Raw genomic sequence first — 18,177 nt, 5'->3', positions numbered from 1 at the left:
ACAGTTTTTACCTTAACTGAATATTTCTCAACCTATTTACCTTTGTGGGTTGCATATGCAGCGGCCTGTGTGTTATGTGGACCGCACCCACACAATATATATACTACCTGGATGGCTATGAGGATGTCACATGGATGCAGCTATGTGCTGATTGGGCCGCAGGTGACCTGCAGGTCACAGGTTGAGAACTGCTGTCTTAACTTTTTATTTTTCTGTTTTCCAAGATTGTGTATGCGTGTGTCTCTAATGTATCCCTTATCTTAGAAAATTCCTGTTTTATCATTAGAAAAAAACACCACAACTTTAAGATTTTTTTCTTTAAGTTCCTGATGTGTAATTCCAGCCTTAGTTTCGGTTTACAGCATTTTTTATTTTGACGTTTCCTTACTGTGACAAAGTTCCTCCTCTGCCTTGGTGGGTCCTGCGCTTATTGGCAGCTTTGCTCACCTCAGAGGTTCATGGCAGCCCTCAGTTTGGCCACTTTCATGGCTCAAATCTGCCGTTCGCTCAGCCTCATCACTGGCCAGCATGGGGAAAAGGAAGAAGAATCCCCAGTCTCTGCTGGTCCACCTAGTGGATCAGGGAACAGGCCAGAGACCTTCCCATCCGGTGGAACCCACGGTCCAGGTCAACTCCTCCAGTATCAAGTAGGGAGTTGGGTGGATGGAGGGATGGGGGTATCCGGGCCCGCCCTCTGCTCTGGGTTCCAGCCCAGGTTCCTGTGGATTGCAGCTGTCTACAGCTACAATTTCTTCAGCTACTTCCCCAGGGCCTCCTCCCAACACCTTCTTTATTCTCACCACAGGACCTTCCTCCTGATGTCTGGTAATGCTTGTACTTCTCAGTCTTCCAGTAGTATGCTTTGTCACTCTCAGCTTCTTGCTCCCAGCTCCTCGCATGCCACAAATTGAAGTGAGCTCCTTTTTAAAACCCAGGTGCCCTGATTAGTCTGCCTTAATTGATTCTAGTAGCTCCTTGATTGGCTGCAAGTGTACTAATCAGCCTGTCTGCCTTAATTGTTTCCAGAAAGTTCCTGATTGTTCTGGAACCTTCCCTTTTCCATGGGTAAGGTAACAGGGACCTATTTAACCTGGGGCTAATATATCTCCTGTAGCCGTCTGGCCCGATCCTGTCACATAACATATAAAAAAAAAATCTCCAAAAGTTAAGAGAATCCTGTGATAGTCTATATATTACTGATTTCCTGAGATGGAATGTATTTGCCTCGACAGCTGTGAAATATTAATGTGATATTCAGTTGTTGGGTTTAGTGTGCAAGTGCTGAGTGATGTTGATGGCTTGTGATATACAGGAGTTCATACTAGATAATTTGATTATTCTTTCTGGCTTTAAACTCTGACCCTAAACCAAAAAATGTTCCCATAAAGGGCTTTAGCATTTGAGTATTACCTGTGTCAGTATTCTGCCTCATCTATCCTCTTGTTTTCTACCAGAGTTTTGATATGAACGTGTTCAGGCTTTTACTCCTGAGGGCATTCTGCACCCAAAAAATAAAAATTCTGCAAATTTTATTTGTTAAATAAAAGTGGAGGCTTCAGCATGGCATTGGGGAGCACAGGCCACTGGCTGTCCAGATGTTGAAGATCACTCTGCAGCCCCCACCCCCTTCCGAGGACACAGACCTAGTGGTAAGACTTCACCCAACCCTGACACAGTGCAAGGATCGGGCCTGCCCCAGAAACACCCTACTGCTCTGCCCCTCCATGCCAGGTGCATCAGGTGTAGGCAGGCAGGCTCAGCCCGGTAGGATCCAAGAGTGCAGGAGCTTAGTGTGTGTGTGGGGGGGGAGGATCCAGGTGTGTGGGTTGAGAGGCTTCAGTGTGGGCCATCTGGGTGCGGGTGGCTCAGTGGGGGGATCCAGGTGCGGGGATGGATCTGGATTCACAGGGGCTTGTTAGGGGGTTCTGGATGCAACACTAATAGGATGTTTCAGAGGGGTCCAGGTAAAGGTGATTGGGGCTGGGTATGGAGTGGGATAGAGCTCAGCAGGGGGGTCTGGGTGTGGGAGGCTCAGTAGGAGGTGTCTGGGTGTGGGGGGATAGAGTTCAGTGGGAGGTCCAGATGCTGGGAGAGGGGGACACTCCAGGTGCAGCTAGTTAGGGCTCGGTGAGGTGGGGATCTGGATGGCTCAGCGGGGTGGTCCAGGTGCAGGGGGAATGGGGGTTGTGGATGTGGGGGGGGTGAGACTCTGTGGGAGGGTCTGGGAATGAGGGGGTCTGGATGCACAGGGGTTGTGGATGAGGAAGCTGCTCCTTCTACATAGATCCCTCCCCTTGCAGCTGAGGAGCGGGGGGGGGGGGGGAGTTTGCAGAGCTTCCTGCAGCTCAGGGAGAAATCTGGGGTGGTCAGACCCACCCCCAGATGCTGTGCAGGGGAAGAGGAAGTCCCATCCTCCCCAGCCCAGCCAGGACTAGCAGCTGAGCCCGGCGCAGAGTAGGAGCCACGAGTCCCGCCACCTGGCCTACAGTGATATACCTCTCTGCCGGCTGCCAGGGGCACCTGAAACATACTGCTGGGGAAGGTCGCATTACTGCTTTTGTGGCTTCCTTTTGCTTCCCTGTCAGTCATTTTTCTGCAGAGAAGTAAAGAAATCTGCAGTGGACATAAATTCAGTGCATGAGCAGTGGTGCAGAATCCCTGGACCACCCTGGGAGTAAGGCTTTGTAATACCAGCATGCAACCTTGCATAAATTAGTGTGTGAGAGAGACCTTTGAGCTCTCTGAGGTTCACAACAAACGGAGTGAATAACCACCTGTTCATACCCCAAATGGTTTGCTATTGGACCTTCCCGCTGCTATATTAAATCAAATTGGAGTACTATATATTGTAATGTATACAACAGGTATAGTTTAACTTCCAGAGCTCACTGGTCTCCCACCTCTCCCTCCACTCCCCAACATGGACATTGCTACGTGTAAATACCAACTACTGACCAAGTGAAAAGATTTAATCACATAGATAGATAGCTAAGATTTCTACAAAAATACTTTTATAGGTAAATGCCCACTGAAGTTTGACTTTAGGTTTCTTCTCTTGTAATTAGCAGATTTATATGTGGGAGTTTGTTGCCAAAAATAGCAATAATGAATTAGAATAATAACAAATCCTGCCCCAGAAAGGATTTTTAAAATACCTCATATTTTCTTGGTTCCAGGAGTTAGGAAGTTTGCACTGGAAGACAAAATGAATTAGCACTTATGGCAGGAGGTCTGCATTGACTGCTACTGCGGGTTAAGAGAAGGGGGGAAAACCCATTAGAGGAGGAAAAAATGATTGTTTGCAGCAGTACTTTTCTGTATTTGCATTTATGAAAATCTATTAAGATTCTCTTCAATAGAGTGTAATTTTCAGAATGAGGCTAGTGAAATTAATAGTGTATAGAAATAAAAAACTCTAATTTTTACCTGAAAACCATGATACTGTGGCCTTTCGTGTTAGACTAATGCTTCACAAATGAAATTGAAGTTGTTAAATTCTGTAATTCCCAATAATAGAAAATATCTAAACTTTTACAGTTCGCCAAACTTCTTGTTTTGAATGAATTGTCAAGTTCTTGATTAATTCTAAATTCTGGTTTTGTTAAAATGAATAGTAATTTTTTAAAAAAAATCCCACAAATGGATTTGTTGGGTGTAGTCTGATGTCTTGTGGCAAGAAGAAATAATGAGTAACCATACTGGGCACCTAGAACTGGGTGTTGATGCTTCATTTAATAACTGTATAGTTTTTTGCACAAAGGAAACAAGTAGTTAAAACAAGGTTCCTTAGACCCCCCCCAAATCCTTTACCCCACCTTTACGCTGTAGCACAAAGAAAATTTAAATCTGATTTAATTGAAGCTAGAGGGTTCCCCATGCATCGAGAGTATTCACTCACTCATTAAGTGGGGTGGGGCTGTAGGTTCCCACATCAGCACCGTCACTGCTTCCTGCATCTGGAGCGTGCATGGCCAGATAGCAGCAATGATCCCTGCTTGCCAGCAGGGCCCCTGGGGGCCTCTGGCAGCCAGAATATAGTATAGTTGCACTCCAGTTTACATGAGGGGCCAGTGCAAGCACAGAATGGCCCCATGACCAGGGAACACACCATCAATTGCTCCAACAGCTCTGACCCAGAGTTAAATTGTCAGGTTTTATAAATATGCCCACAAAATTTATATTCTGAAGTACATAAAATCAACATTCCCTGGCGCGGCAGCGAACCAGCGGAGCAGCGGGGACAGCAGAGCAGCTCACAGCAGGAGTTTGCCTGGGACTGGTAAGTATCCGAGTGTGTGTGTTTGCTTGCTGAGGAAGTATCCGAGCGTGTGTTTGCTGGGAGGGCAGGGAGAGAGCCTGAGTGAGTGTCTGATTGGCTGCTAGCCTGCAGGGGGCGGGCATTAGGGTGTCTGTGTGTTTGCGTCAGGGAAGCCTGGCTGTTTGAAAATAGCCAGAGCCTCGCGAACCAGCTGAGCGGCAGCGAACCAGCGGAGCAGCGGGGACAGCAGAGCAGCTCACAGCAGGAGTTTGCCTGGGACTGGTAAGTATCCGAGTGTGTGTGTTTGCTTGCTGAGGAAGTATCCGAGCGTGTGTTTGCTGGGAGGGCAGGGAGAGAGCCTGAGTGAGTGTCTGATTGGCTGCTAGCCTGCAGGGGGCGGGCATTAGGGTGTCTGTGTGTTTGCGTCAGGGAAGCCTGGCTGTTTGAAAATAGCCAGAGCCTCGCGAACCAGCTGAGCGGCAGCGAACCAGCGGAGCAGCGGGGACAGCAGAGCAGCTCACAGCAGGAGTTTGCCTGGGAGTTCGCCTGGAGTGAGCCCAGTGAGGCTTACATCTTGCCAACGTCTCTGAGGAAGCTCATAGTAGGTAGGTAGGTGATATGGAAGGGGGGGGTTCAGCTATTGTGACCTGCGCTGGATGTGCCATGTTTGTCTTTCTTCCACAGGACAGAAGCGACTTTGTCTGTACAAAGTGCAAGCTGGTCTCCATATTGGAAGAGAAGATTGAAGGTCTGGAGCAACAGGTAACGACCCTGCGTTGTATACGAGAGACTGAGGATTTTCTGGACCAAACTCAGGATAGCCTTCTAGGGGCACAAAGCTCTAAAGATATAGAGCAGGTTGCACAGAGGAGCCAAGAGGCCAGTGAAGAAGCTTGGCAACATGTGACCTCCAGAAGAGGTAAGCGGAATGTCCGGGTTCCAGTAACACAGACACAGGTAACTAACCGCTTTCATGTTCTGTCCACAGGTACCAATGCGGAGAGTGGACCAGATGATATGTCTGGGGGGAGAAAGCAGAAGGAGACTCCGCTGGTTGGGAGGCATGAGATGCGATGTCCTGAGGTTGGGGGTTCCACGACCACCACTCCCAAGAGGAGAAGGCGGGTGGTGGTGGTCGGGGACTCTCTCCTCCGGGGGACTGAGTCATCTATCTGCCGCCCTGACCGGGAAAACCGAGAAGTCTGCTGCTTGCCAGGGGCTAAGATTCGTGATGTGACGGAGAGACTGCCGAGACTCATCAAGCCCTCGGATCGCTACCCCTTCCTGCTTCTCCACGTGGGCACCAATGACACTGCCAAGAATGACCTTGAGCGGATCACTGCGGACTACGTGGCTCTGGGAAGAAGGATAAAGGAGTTGGAGGCGCAAGTGGTGTTCTCGTCCATCCTCCCCGTGGAAGGAAAAGGCCTGGGTAGGGACCGTCGAATCGTGGAGGTCAACGAATGGCTACGCAGGTGGTGTCGGAGAGAAGGCTTTGGATTCTTTGACCATGGGATGGTGTTCCATGAAGGAGGAGTGCTGGGCAGAGACGGGCTCCATCTTACGAAGAGAGGGAAGAACATCTTTGCCAGCAGGCTGGCTAACCTAGTGAGGAGGGCTTTAAACTAGGTTCACCGGGGGAAGGAGACCAAAGCCCTGAGGTAAGTGGGAAAGCGGGATACCGGGAGGAAGCACAGGCAGGAATGTCTGAGAGGGGAGGGCTCCTGCCTCATACTGGGAATGAGGGGCGATCAACAGGTTATCTCAAGTGCTTATATACAAATGCACAAAGCCTTGGAAACAAGCAGGGAGAACTGGAGGTCCTGGTGATGTCAAGGAATTATGACGTGATTGGAATAACAGAGACTTGGTGGGATAACTCACATGACTGGAGTACAGTCATGGATGGTTATAAACTGTTCAGGAAGGACAGGCAGGGCAGAAAAGGTGGGGGAGTAGCACTGTATGTAAGGGAGCAGTATGACTGCTCAGAGCTCCGGTACGAAACTGTGGAAAAACCTGAGTGTCTCTGGATTAAGTTTAGAAGTGTGTGCAACAAGAGTGATGTCATGGTGGGAGTCTGCTATAGACCACCGGACCAGGGGGATGAGGTGGATGAGGCTTTCTTCCGGCAACTCACGGAAGCTACTAGATCGCATGCCCTGATTCTCATGGGTGACTTTAATTTTCCTGATATCTGCTGGGAGAGCAATACAGCGGTGCATAGACAATCCAGGAAGTTTTTGGAAAGCGTAGGGGACAATTTCCTGGTGCAAGTGCTAGGGGAGCCAACTAGGGGGAGCGCTTTTCTCGACCTGCTGCTCACAAACCGGGTAGAATTAGTGGGGGAAGCAAAAGTGGATGGGAATCTGGGAGGCAGTGACCATGAGTTGGTTGAGTTCAGGATCCTGACGCAGGGAAGAAAGGTAAGCAGCAGGATACGGACCCTGGACTTCAGGAAAGCAGACTTTGACTCCCTCAGGGAACAGATGGCCAGGATCCCCTGGGGGACTAACATGAAAGGGAAGGGAGTCCAGGAGAGCTGGCTGTATTTCAAGGAATCCCTGTTGAGGTTACAGGGACAAACCATCCCGATGAGTCGAAAGAATAGTAAATATGGCAGGCGACCAGCTTGGCTTAATGGTGAAATCCTAGCGGATCTTAAACATAAAAAAGAAGCTTACAAGAAGTGGAAGGTTGGACATATGACCAGGGAAGAGTATAAAAATATTGCTCGGGCATGTAGGAAAGATATCAGGAGGGCCAAATCGCACCTGGAGCTGCAGCTAGCAAGAGATGTCAAGAGTAACAAGAAGGGTTTCTTCAGGTATGTTGGCAACAAGAAGAAAGCCAAGGAAAGTGTGGGCCCCTTACTGAATGAGGGAGGCAAGCTAGTGACAGAGGATGTGGAAAAAGCTAATGTACTCAATGCTTTTTTTGCCTCTGTTTTCACTAACAAGGTCAGCTCCCAGACTGCTGTGCTGGGCAACACAAAATGGGGAAGAGATGGCCAGCCCTCTGTAGAGATAGAGGTGGTTAGGGACTATTTAGAAAAGCTGGACGTGCACAAGTCCATGGGGCCGGACGAATTGCATCCGAGAGTGCTGAAGGAATTGGCGGCTGTGATTGCAGAGCCCTTGGCCATTATCTTTGAAAACTCGTGGCGAACGGGGGAAGTCCCGGATGACTGGAAAAAGGCTAATGTAGTGCCCATCTTTAAAAAAGGGAAGAAGGAGGATCCTGGGAACTACAGGCCGGTCAGCCTCACCTCAGTCCCTGGAAAAATCATGGAGCAGGTCCTCAAAGAATCAATCCTGAAGCACTTAGAGGAGAGGAAAGTGATCAGGAACAGTCAGCATGGATTCACCAAGGGAAGGTCATGCCTGACTAATCTAATCGCCTTTTATGATGAGATTACTGGTTCTGTGGATGAAGGGAAAGCAGTGGATGTATTGTTTCTTGACTTTAGCAAAGCTTTTGACACGGTCTCCCACAGCATTCTTGTCAGCAAGTTAAGGAAGTATGGGCTGGATGAATGCACTATAAGGTGGGTAGAAAGCTGGCTAGATTGTCGGGCTCAACGGGTAGTGATCAATGGCTCCATGTCTAGTTGGCAGCCGGTGTCAAGTGGAGTGCCCCAGGGGTCGGTCCTGGGGCCCGTTTTGTTCAATATCTTCATAAATGATCTGGAGGATGGTGTGGATTGCACTCTCAGCAAATTTGCGGATGATACTAAACTGGGAGGAGTGGTAGATACGCTGGAGGGGAGGGATAGGATACAGAAGGACCTAGACAAATTGGAGGATTGGGCCAAAAGAAATCTAATGAGGTTCAATAAGGATAAGTGCAGGGTCCTGCACTTAGGATGGAAGAATCCAATGCACCGCTACAGACTAGGGACCGAATGGCTCGGCAGCAGTTCTGCGGAAAAGGACCTAGGGGTGACAGTGGACGAGAAGCTGGATATGAGTCAGCCGTGTGCCCTTGTTGCCAAGAAGGCCAATGGCATTTTGGGATGTATAAGTAGGGGCATAGCGAGCAGATCGAGGGACGTGATCGTTCCCCTCTATTCGACACTGGTGAGGCCTCATCTGGAGTACTGTGTCCAGTTTTGGGCCCCACACTACAGGAAGGATGTGGATAAATTGGAAAGAGTACAACGAAGGGCAACGAAAATGATTAGGGGTCTAGAGCACATGACTTATGAGGAGAGGCTGAGGGAGCTGGGATTGTTTAGTCTGCAGAAGAGAAGAATGAGGGGGGATTTGATAGCTGCTTTCAACTACCTGAAAGGGGGTTTCAAAGAGGATGGCTCTAGACTGTTCTCAATGGTAGCAGATGACAGAACGAGGAGTAATGGTCTCAAGTTGCAATGGGGGAGGTTTAGATTGGATATTAGGAAAAACTTTTTCACTAAGAGGGTGGTGAAACACTGGAATGCGTTACCTAGGGAGGTGGTAGAATCTCCTTCCTTAGAGGTTTTTAAGGTCAGGCTTGACAAAGCCCTGGCTGGGATGATTTAACTGGGACTTGGTCCTGCTTTGAGCAGGGGGTTGGACTAGATGACCTTCTGGGGTCCCTTCCAACCCTGATATTCTATGATTCTATGATTCTAACATAAGGCAACATGGGCAATACGGGGTTAATTCCAGAACAGCTTATTTTGTTTTGATAATAGATGCTTTTTTCCCTGTTTTGATGTTGAATGTTGGATTTTACTAAGGATTAGTCAGTCAAAGATGCCATCTGAATCTTATGGAAATTGGAGGTGATGACTGATCTGAAAGGTTTCTAGTTATTTGTTATAGGAATTGTGATTCAGTGCAACAAGCAATAGTAGCCTTTTATATAATGGTGTAATAGAATCCTAGAAAATCAGAGTTAGAAGGGACCTCAGGAGGTCATCTAGTCCACCGCTCTGCTCAAAGCAGGACCAATTCCCAATTTTTGCTTCAGCTCCCTAAATGGCTCCCTCAAGGATTGAGCTCACAACCCTGGGTTAGATTAATAGATTCATAGATACTAAGGTCAGAAGGGACCATTCTGATCATGTAGTCAGATCTCCTGCACAGCGCAGGCCACAGAATCTCACCCACCCACTCCTATGAAAAACCTCACCTATGTCTGAGCTATTGAAGTCCTCAAATCATGGTTTAAAGACTTCAAGGAGCAGAGAAACCTCCCTCAAGTCAACCATGCCCCATGCTACAGAGGATGGCGAAAAACCTCCAGGGCCTCTCCAATCTGCCCTGGAGGAAAATTCCTTCCCGACCCCAAATATGGCAATCAGCCAAACCCCGAGCATATGGGCAAGATTCACCAGCCAGATACCCAGGAAAGAATTTTCTATAGTAACTCAGATCCCATCCATCTAATATCTCTTCTCAGGGCATTTAGCCTATTTACCCTGAATATTTAAAGATCAATTACTTACCAAAATCCCATTATCCCATCATACCATCTCCTCCGTAAACTTATCGAGTAGAATCTTAAAACCAGATAGATCTTTTGCCCCCACTGCTTCCCTTGGAATGTTATTCCAAAACTTCACTCCTCTGATGGTTAAAAACCTTCGTCTGATTTCAAGTCTAAACTTCCTGATGGCCAGTTTATACCCATTTGTTCTTGTGTCCACATTGGTGCTGAGCTTAAATAATTCCTCTCCCTCTCCTATATTTATCCCTCTGATATATTTATAGAGAGCAATCGTATCTCCCCATAACCTTCTTTTAGTTAGGCTAAACAAGCCAAGCTCCTTAAGTCTCCTTTCATAAGACAAGTTTTCCATTCCTCGGATCATCCTAGTAGCCCTTCTCTGTACCTGCTCCAGTTTGAATTCATCCTTTTTAAACATGGGAGACCAGAACTGCACACAGTATTCTAGGTGAGGTCTCACCAGTGCCTTGTATAACGGTACTAAAACCTCCTTATCCCTACTGGAAATGCCTCTCCTGATGCATCCCAAAACCGCATTAGCTTTTTTCACAGCCATATCACATTGGCAGCTCATAGTCATCCTATGATCAACCAATACTCCAAGGTCCTTCTCCTCTTCCGTTACTTCTAATTGATGCGTCCCCAACTTATAACTAAAATTCTTGTTGTTAATCCCTAAATGCATAACCTTACACTTCTCACTATTAAATTTCATCCTATTACTATTACTCCAGTTTACAAGGTAATCCAGATCCTCCTGTATAATATCCCGATCCTTTTCCGAATTGGCAATATCTCCCAGCTTTGTATCATCTGCAAACTTTATTAGCACACTCCCACTTTTTGTGCCAAGGTCAGTAATAAAAAGATTAAATAAGATTGGTCCCAAAACCGATCCCTGAGGAACTCCACTGGTAACCTATCCAAATATCCATTTGTTCTTGTTTCCACATTGGTGCTGAGCTGAAATAATTCCTCTCCCCCTCCTGTATTTATCCCTCTGATATATTTATAGAGAGCAATCGTATCTCCCCTCAACCTTCTTTTAGTTAGGCTAAACAAGTCAAGCTCCTTAAGTCTCCTTTCATAAGACAAGTTTTCCATTCCTTGGATCATCCTAGTAGCCCTTCTCTGTACCTGCTCCAGTTTGAATTCATCCTTTTTTAAACAGGTTTAGCAAGCCAGTGCTCAAACCACTGAGTCATCCCTCCCCCCCACATAATAGATGCACTAAATCTATACTATACACTCTAAATGTATTGTATATATTTCTAAACAGAAAACCATTTCATGTGTACTTTTTGGTTTCTCAACAGGAACTTAGTCTTGAATGAACAGTACATTTCAAGAGTTTAAAGTATAATGACAGACATCCCCAGTAAGTTATCACACAGTTGGCAACCGAGATTGAGTTTCAGTACAGGAAGATCTTTTATTGCCTCTTAGCTGAACAGAAAAATGAAGCTTTTAATCTCCAGATAGACTAAGGAAGATTCACTGACAGTCTGTACCTTAGAGGCAGCAGTCAGAAGGCCTGCTGTACCACCTGGCCCTTATCACACTAGCATTTAATATTTTTGAGAGGATGCAGGATTCACTGTAAGCAGTAACATTTTCATCTTTGTCAAAACTCAATATGTTTTGAGTAGTATGTTTTTGTTCATAGAATCATAGAATATTAGGGTTGGAAGAGACCTCAGGAGGTCATTTAGTCCAATCCCCTGCTCTAATTGTTACTGTATTGTGTTTCAAATCTTGGCATACCACTGGTTGTAGGTGAGGATAATTGGTTACTTGTAGAGTGATGTATTGCATGATTCTGAAGACTGCTGTTCATACTGCCTTTTTTAAAAAACAAACAAAAACACACCCCAAGGCTAGACACTTGATTACAATTTAGATGTAGCAATTTATAGCCAACACACTTACAGATCCTACAAACTTAAAACTAAATCCCTAGCAATGGGCTTGGGGGTTGGCCAAGAGAGGGGAAAAAATTGGGGAAATGATCTTTCAGCAATAGCATCTATTGGGACAGTGAATGTGTCTCAATTTAAAATTAATAAGGAAATTCCCTAAAAAAATCTGATTGGGACATCTTAAGACAAATAAGTTTTTTACAATACACAAGTTACTTTCACATATTCCCCCCCCCCCCCCCCCGGGGAACATGCTTTTAAATGGGGTCCAACACATAATCATGACTGTTGCAATAATAGTTAGCTGTGTGGTCAAAAAATAGGTATTTTGCATTTTGGAAGCAGCTTGTCTTCATCTGTACAACCATAAAAGATAGCCTTTTGAGTAACTTAAGTTTCCTAACCCTTTAAGAAAAATCATTTCCCTTCCAAAAATGTCTTTGTATATTGTTGGGGGCAGCCTATCATGCTATGAGAACTCAGGAGCGAGACAGGTGACTCGTTACTTTTCAGATGGTTTTTTTCTCTTGTCTCCTTAACTTGACTGGGTGGTGAAATGGGTGAATTTCAGTTAAGACATAATTAAGGTCTATGAGAGGTGACTGGCATCAAATTTACTCTTTAAGCAAGAAGCTATTTCCAGACAGAAATAGGATGGAGTGACTAGTTTGCTCTTCTACTTTTTCTTTTTTTAGAGTACATGTACAGACATTTCAGCAAAATAAATGTATTTTTGTGTTCTATGTAAGGTATTGATTAACTTTGGTATCATAGCAATGTAATAAGTTAGTGTGAAGAAATTCCTGAATTGCTATTTACTTAGCCCCTTCAGTTCTATTTTAATAGAGTATATTGCACAGATCTTGCATGTTTTTAATACCCCATGTGACTAAGTAATTAAAAAAATCTTATCAAAGCTGCATAAAATGAAGAAAATACAAATTACCACAAGTGACTGATACAAGTCAAGTGAGTGTAGGATATCACCATTTGTTATTCAGTGACTTGAGTATGGAAGTGGGAGTCAGGAGGTCTGGGTTTGATTCATGAGTCTGCCATTTACTACTTCATCACACTATGCCTCAGTCTATAAAATGTCAGTGACACTTGCCAGTTTACATAAAGCACTTCAAAATATGTAGGTAAATACCACTGTATTGGTACAAAGTGTGTTATAATAATCCAGTAGGTGTGACTTTTAAATTTAAAATTTCAAGAAATTTTTTTTTCTCATATAAGGTATTTACACATGCACACATGCAAGTGATCTTAAAATTTCATCAAATGTTTGTTTGGTGAAATTTTAAGATCCCTTAGAAAACCACTTGTTAAAGGGTATATTGTTCTAGTTATATACGTGTTAGTGAAATGCAGTGAAACATGCATTGAGATAAGTGGTGAAGTGCAACACCTCACTGAATCCTCCATATTATGTTATGAAAAAGTGTGTCTTCACCCAGAAGCACATATGCTATTCAAAAGGTTTCACTAAAATGAATTAAGTAAAATAGATTGTTCTTAAAAATGCTTTTATAACCTTAAAAATATTGTACTAATATAAATGGTTATGGTGTTTAATGGAAAAATGGGTTATGGCTTACAGTTATTTCATTTTTTGTCTATGGCCTTTTTCTGTTCTAAATGGATAGTGTGGACTCATTGACACAACTATTTGTTTGAATATGGATTTGATATCTCCTGCACTTTAAAAAACAAATTCAATTATAGTGGACTGCAGCTTGTAGTAATAAGAGGTATATCGTGAAATATTAATCTTAATCTGTTGTACAGTTATGGATCTAATTATATTTAGAAATGCATTTAGAAGGAGTAGTCATCAATGAAAATTTAAAAGCCGCTTGATAAAAGATCAGGCGACCTATCAGATATTCATATTTGTGGTGGGTTGGTTATATAAAAGTACTTTTACCAGAGTGCATAAGGTACCTAGAATGTCTACCCTCTCCCTTTTGAAATTCTCTTCTAGGTATTACTGACTTTTTTTCTAGTTTGCTAATAATTAACTTTATAGTTAACTCCCAAACACATGATGATAAACTGCATAGTAATAAAAATGCTTACTACTTATGTACAAAGTTATTGTTAATTGAATGCTGTTCTGTATTGTCCAGGTGGTCAGCATTTTTTAAAAAATACCAAAAAGTTTTCTCAAGGAATATGTCTTGTTTACCCTGATTTTTTTTTCAAGAAGACTATAAGTCACTGCATTTTTATAGAATTTCCATTTTTATGCAATGAGTAAAGTAAATTATTGGAAATAAGTAGGGTTTGTCCTCATAAGTACTAAGAAAGTGAAGCCTGATTGAGAGGGGACATGATTATTATTTATTTATTTATTTATTTATTTTTTACTACGACTACTTAAACTTTAACACTTGTGTAACTCAGAGGCTTAACAAACATCTGAGGAAAAGCTTTTGTGCTAAATATTCAACTTCCTTTTTTTAGTTAAGGATAAAGAAAGCTCCCAATTCATACCTCTGAGTCCTCCAAAAAAGACCTCCAGGAAAAGAGGGATGACTAAACTAGACATCTTGATTTCTCTGAAGTAAAAAAACAAGCAAGGGATGAATAAAACTTTTGAGGTTTTTTCCTATATAAAGAAGAAGCAAAAAGTGGGCACAAATCCATTTCCTTCCCATAAATCATTAAATCTTGACCTTGGTGAAGTAAATCGGAGTTTGTCATTGACTTCAATAGTAGGGATTTTGCCATTTAAGATTTTCTTAGTTAAACTTTAAGCCAGAGACTGGGATGTGCGACTGCCACTAGGAGTTAGAACTGCATGTATTCATATGCTGCTTTATAGACATAATCTTGGCTATTTTGAATATTATCATGAAATATATTAAATCTTGAATTATAGCATTTGATAAATATTCTGCAGTTATTTTTTGTAAAATGTGTATTGGCTTGTAAGCTTCCATTTTTCTGCAGAAGTATTAATTTGTAACAAGTTCTTTAATATAGAACAATATTTTAATTTTTGTAAAAAGATTTAATATTATTTTGGATATTTATGGCCATAAATCAAAACAAAAAAATTATTAAATGGCATCTTTCCAAAATCCCATTTTGTCACAAAATGTCAGTTGCATACTAAATGTTCCAACATTATGAAGCATAATTCTGTTTGTATTTGGTCTAATAAAAATATTGTATTGTTTTCAATTGCACATCTCTAACAAAGCCACAGTGTGGATTCCTAAAGTGTATGTAATGACTTCTTAGCCAACTTAAGGTATAATTCTTTTTATTCTACAGAATTCCTTTTCCTTGACTTTTCTTATGTAGCAAGACACTGTTCTCATTGACTACTCACTACTTCAAAGTAGAAGATGGTGGTGAAAGATCTCTCTGTGTCACCTTTGGCTTTTTTTTCTTTGTCAAAGCCATGGCAATCCTTATTGTAACTGAAAATTATCTAGAATTTGGACTTGAATCAGGTAATTTTATGACAATATTTATGAGCTCTGTTTACTTTCATGTCATGTATCAATATTATACCTTCAGATATCTTTTTTTTTTTTTTTTTTTTTAGAGAATCTGTTTTAAAACAAATTCTATTTTAGATATATTTTTGAATCTGGATCCCCAAATATCTTTTATGAAAAGTACATCTTGTGTAATTGCCTTGCTTTCCTTTAGAGTATTTTTCTGTGTAGGCTATTTGTTTTTGTTAACTAATTGTTTACCTTTTTTATTTTTAACCCCTTTTAACCTCACACTGTTAAGTGAGGCTTCTCTGATGCTGAAAAATTACTTATTCGTAAAGAATTAATGGAAATTTTATTCATGTTCATGGAGTGCACAAATATCAAAGGGATGTTTTCAAAGACTATTCCTGCTAATAACCAAGTTTTATTGCATTGTGGCATACTAATTAGCACATGAAAGAGCTAAACCAGACGTATGAAAACTTATTTAAAAGATGTTCTGTTTTCTAGCATTTTCTTTCAAGAGATATTCCATGCTTGCACCATGATTTAAAACAAAAAAAAATTTGTTTCTCTCTGCAGGGTTTTCAAATTTTTCAGAAAGTGCTGTGCAGTTTCTTGAAAAGCAAGGTTTGGAATCCCAGTAAGTTTCTGAAAAGTACACCCGTGTGCTTTACGCTAATGTAATTTTTTTTAACATACCACCTGTTTTTTGGTAGCAATCGTTTGTCTCGATTATTCACTTGTATGCTTTGCTCTTGTACTGTGTTTATTAATGTGAAAGAACTGGATCAATGAGACTAATCCAGCTCTACATTCAAATTACTTGACAATTTTTTTTGCTTTTAGTTTTTGGGGTTTTTTTTAATTCAAATCAGTGTTAGGTTAAACAATTAAATACAGCTAAAAATTACAAGCATTTTTCTCCTACTGCTTCTTATACAACCACTTCATCTTCATATTACGTAAACCTCGACACATCTCTGAGGATAAGTATTGTCCTCACTGTACAGATAAGGGGACTGAGAGGTGAAATGCTTTGCCAAATGTTACAGATGGAGCCTGTGGCAAAGTTGAGAATAGAAGTCAGTTTTGGCTCGGAGTTCTGTGTTCAAGCTGTTGTTTTATACTGCCTCTTGTGCAAATATGATCCATCTGCCTCAGGACCCCCAAGTTTTATATGACTGACGAAGGCATATCCTATAATCAAAGTGATGTTGCTTACATACCCTATCACAATAACTATAAATAGTCCCTTTTGCAAGTAATATTTTAATCTGTTTTAAAATATTTAGAGGATATCAGTAACACTTATCCTTGTATGAAGTGAATCGTGATGGCTGTGGGAACATGACTTTGAATTTCTTTTGGGTATTAATTCTAAACTACCATATTAATATAATAATTTTGGGAAGGGGTATCTGAGGACTCTGGGTCTTAACTAAATCAACCATTAAAATAACCTCTACTGAACCTTTTGCATTTCCTAACCTGCAGTCTATCCTCCTTGTAAATTATTCTGATTGTGGTTTGCTAACTTTTTAATTAATTTTCCAGTTAGTGCCTGTCTGTTCTCATTCCCTTTTGAACTTCACTGCAGTGTCTTGGCAATTTACAGGCAGTGATTGCATGGTCATGACATCTCTTGGGAGTTGAATGAGATGGATTATGAATGCATCTACTGAAATTCTTTTGTATGGGTCCCCTAGACTCTATTATTTGTTGCCCCCTATTAATAGTAATCTCTATTTGTATTGCATCATTTAGGTCTTTGATTCTTGCATAATCCTGAAGACGGGGGTGCAAAAAGTTCAAATACTTGATTCTATTTTTTGTTCAAGTCCATTATACGTTTATGAAAATATTGCATGGTTCAATAATAAAAAAAGTGGTCATCTTGGGAGATAAGTGAATTAAAATTATCCATTTATCTAATGGTGATAAGTAACTAGAGTAACAGTAGTTTAATATATTTGAGTGCTGCTTAGTGAGTAAAGGTTGAATGCAAGCAAAATAGCATAACTTAAAACAGTGGCTAATGTACTTTAGCTTTTCTCTGATCAGTTTGATCTTACAGGTCTCTCTCTTTCCATTTTTTGTTAACTATTTCTGCTAGCTGTTTTTATTCCTTGACCTTCACATAGACTTCAATATGCAGGGTTATTTTTTGTGTGTTTTACAGTTAATGATGTTTCTTTTTTACAGGTTATTTTCTGCATAATGCCAAACTTACAAAATATATTTCTTGGAAGATTGTTTATATTTTTTCTGCATAGAAGCTTTTTCTGGCCTTTTTTTAAATTTACAGTCTGCATGGGCTTACTAGGTTTTTATACTAAGTTGCTGAATCTATTGCTAGTAATTCTAGGCTCAGCCAGTCTTGGCATCCTAGCAAGATGGAGTTAAACTGCTTTCTTCAAAATCTTGAATGCCTTTTTGCTGTTTTTTTAAAAATAGTTAATTGTTGGGGGGGGGGGATGGGATGAAGTGTTGAGGAAAAGACCTTTAAAATCTTAAAAAAAAAAAAAAAAATTCCCTTTTTTTTAGGGGTCCTGTGTCTAAACTAACCTTCAAATTGTTCCTGGCTGTTCTTTGTTCACTTATTGGTGCTTTTTTGACATTCCCTGGCTTACGACTGGCTCAAATGCATCTGGATGCTCTGAATTTAGCAACAGGAAAAATAACACAGTAAGAGAAAATATATATACATAGATACATGCTGTTAAGTCTTTTGAATCTTTTTTTATGTACAAAGAAGTAATACAATTAATTTCCAATGAGAAACTAGTGATTCGCTAGGACTTCCTCCCCCCATTTCCCAACTGCTTTCTCTAGTCTTCCAATAGGCCTGCCAGCACCTATACCTACCTACTCAACCTGTACTGTCCATCAGTAGATGACTGGAAAGCCAATAAAGGAACCTTCTTTTCTCCCCTTCTTGTATTGGAGCTTCACGCTGATTGTCTCTCCTTCTCCACTTTGGTCACATTTTTAGGCAGATTAGGAAATAGTGATGAAGGAAAAAGGCACAGCTGCCAGTTTCAGATGTGCACCATTCCCTGACTGCTTGTAAGATTAGGGGCCAAAATACAGAAAGAGAATAGTG

The 18,177-nt window shown here is 41.9% G+C and overlaps 1 protein-coding gene across 8 annotated transcripts in view; it reads left to right on the top strand.

Annotated features, from left to right (window-relative positions):
• The window catches only part of TMEM161B (transmembrane protein 161B), a 125,032-nt gene that overhangs the window by 52,011 nt on the left and 54,844 nt on the right, over positions 1-18,177 (top strand). For all 8 annotated transcript variants that reach the window (XR_006281237.1, XR_006281236.1, XM_038401898.2 and 5 more), the window contains 3 exons: positions 14,929-15,080; positions 15,654-15,714; positions 17,619-17,759. Coding sequence is in view for 6 of the 8 variants with exons in the window: in XM_038401898.2 (XP_038257826.1) it covers positions 14,929-15,080; positions 15,654-15,714; positions 17,619-17,759 (354 nt within the window). In the remaining 2 variants the exon portion in view is untranslated. The remainder of the gene's footprint in view (positions 1-14,928; positions 15,081-15,653; positions 15,715-17,618; positions 17,760-18,177) is intronic.

The sequence above is a fragment of the Dermochelys coriacea genome, chromosome 5 (genome assembly GCF_009764565.3).
Source record: "Dermochelys coriacea isolate rDerCor1 chromosome 5, rDerCor1.pri.v4, whole genome shotgun sequence".
Taxonomy (NCBI): domain Eukaryota; kingdom Metazoa; phylum Chordata; order Testudines; family Dermochelyidae; genus Dermochelys; species Dermochelys coriacea.
Note: the sequence above shows the minus strand (reverse complement) of the source record. Positions and strands in the feature narration are given on the sequence as shown.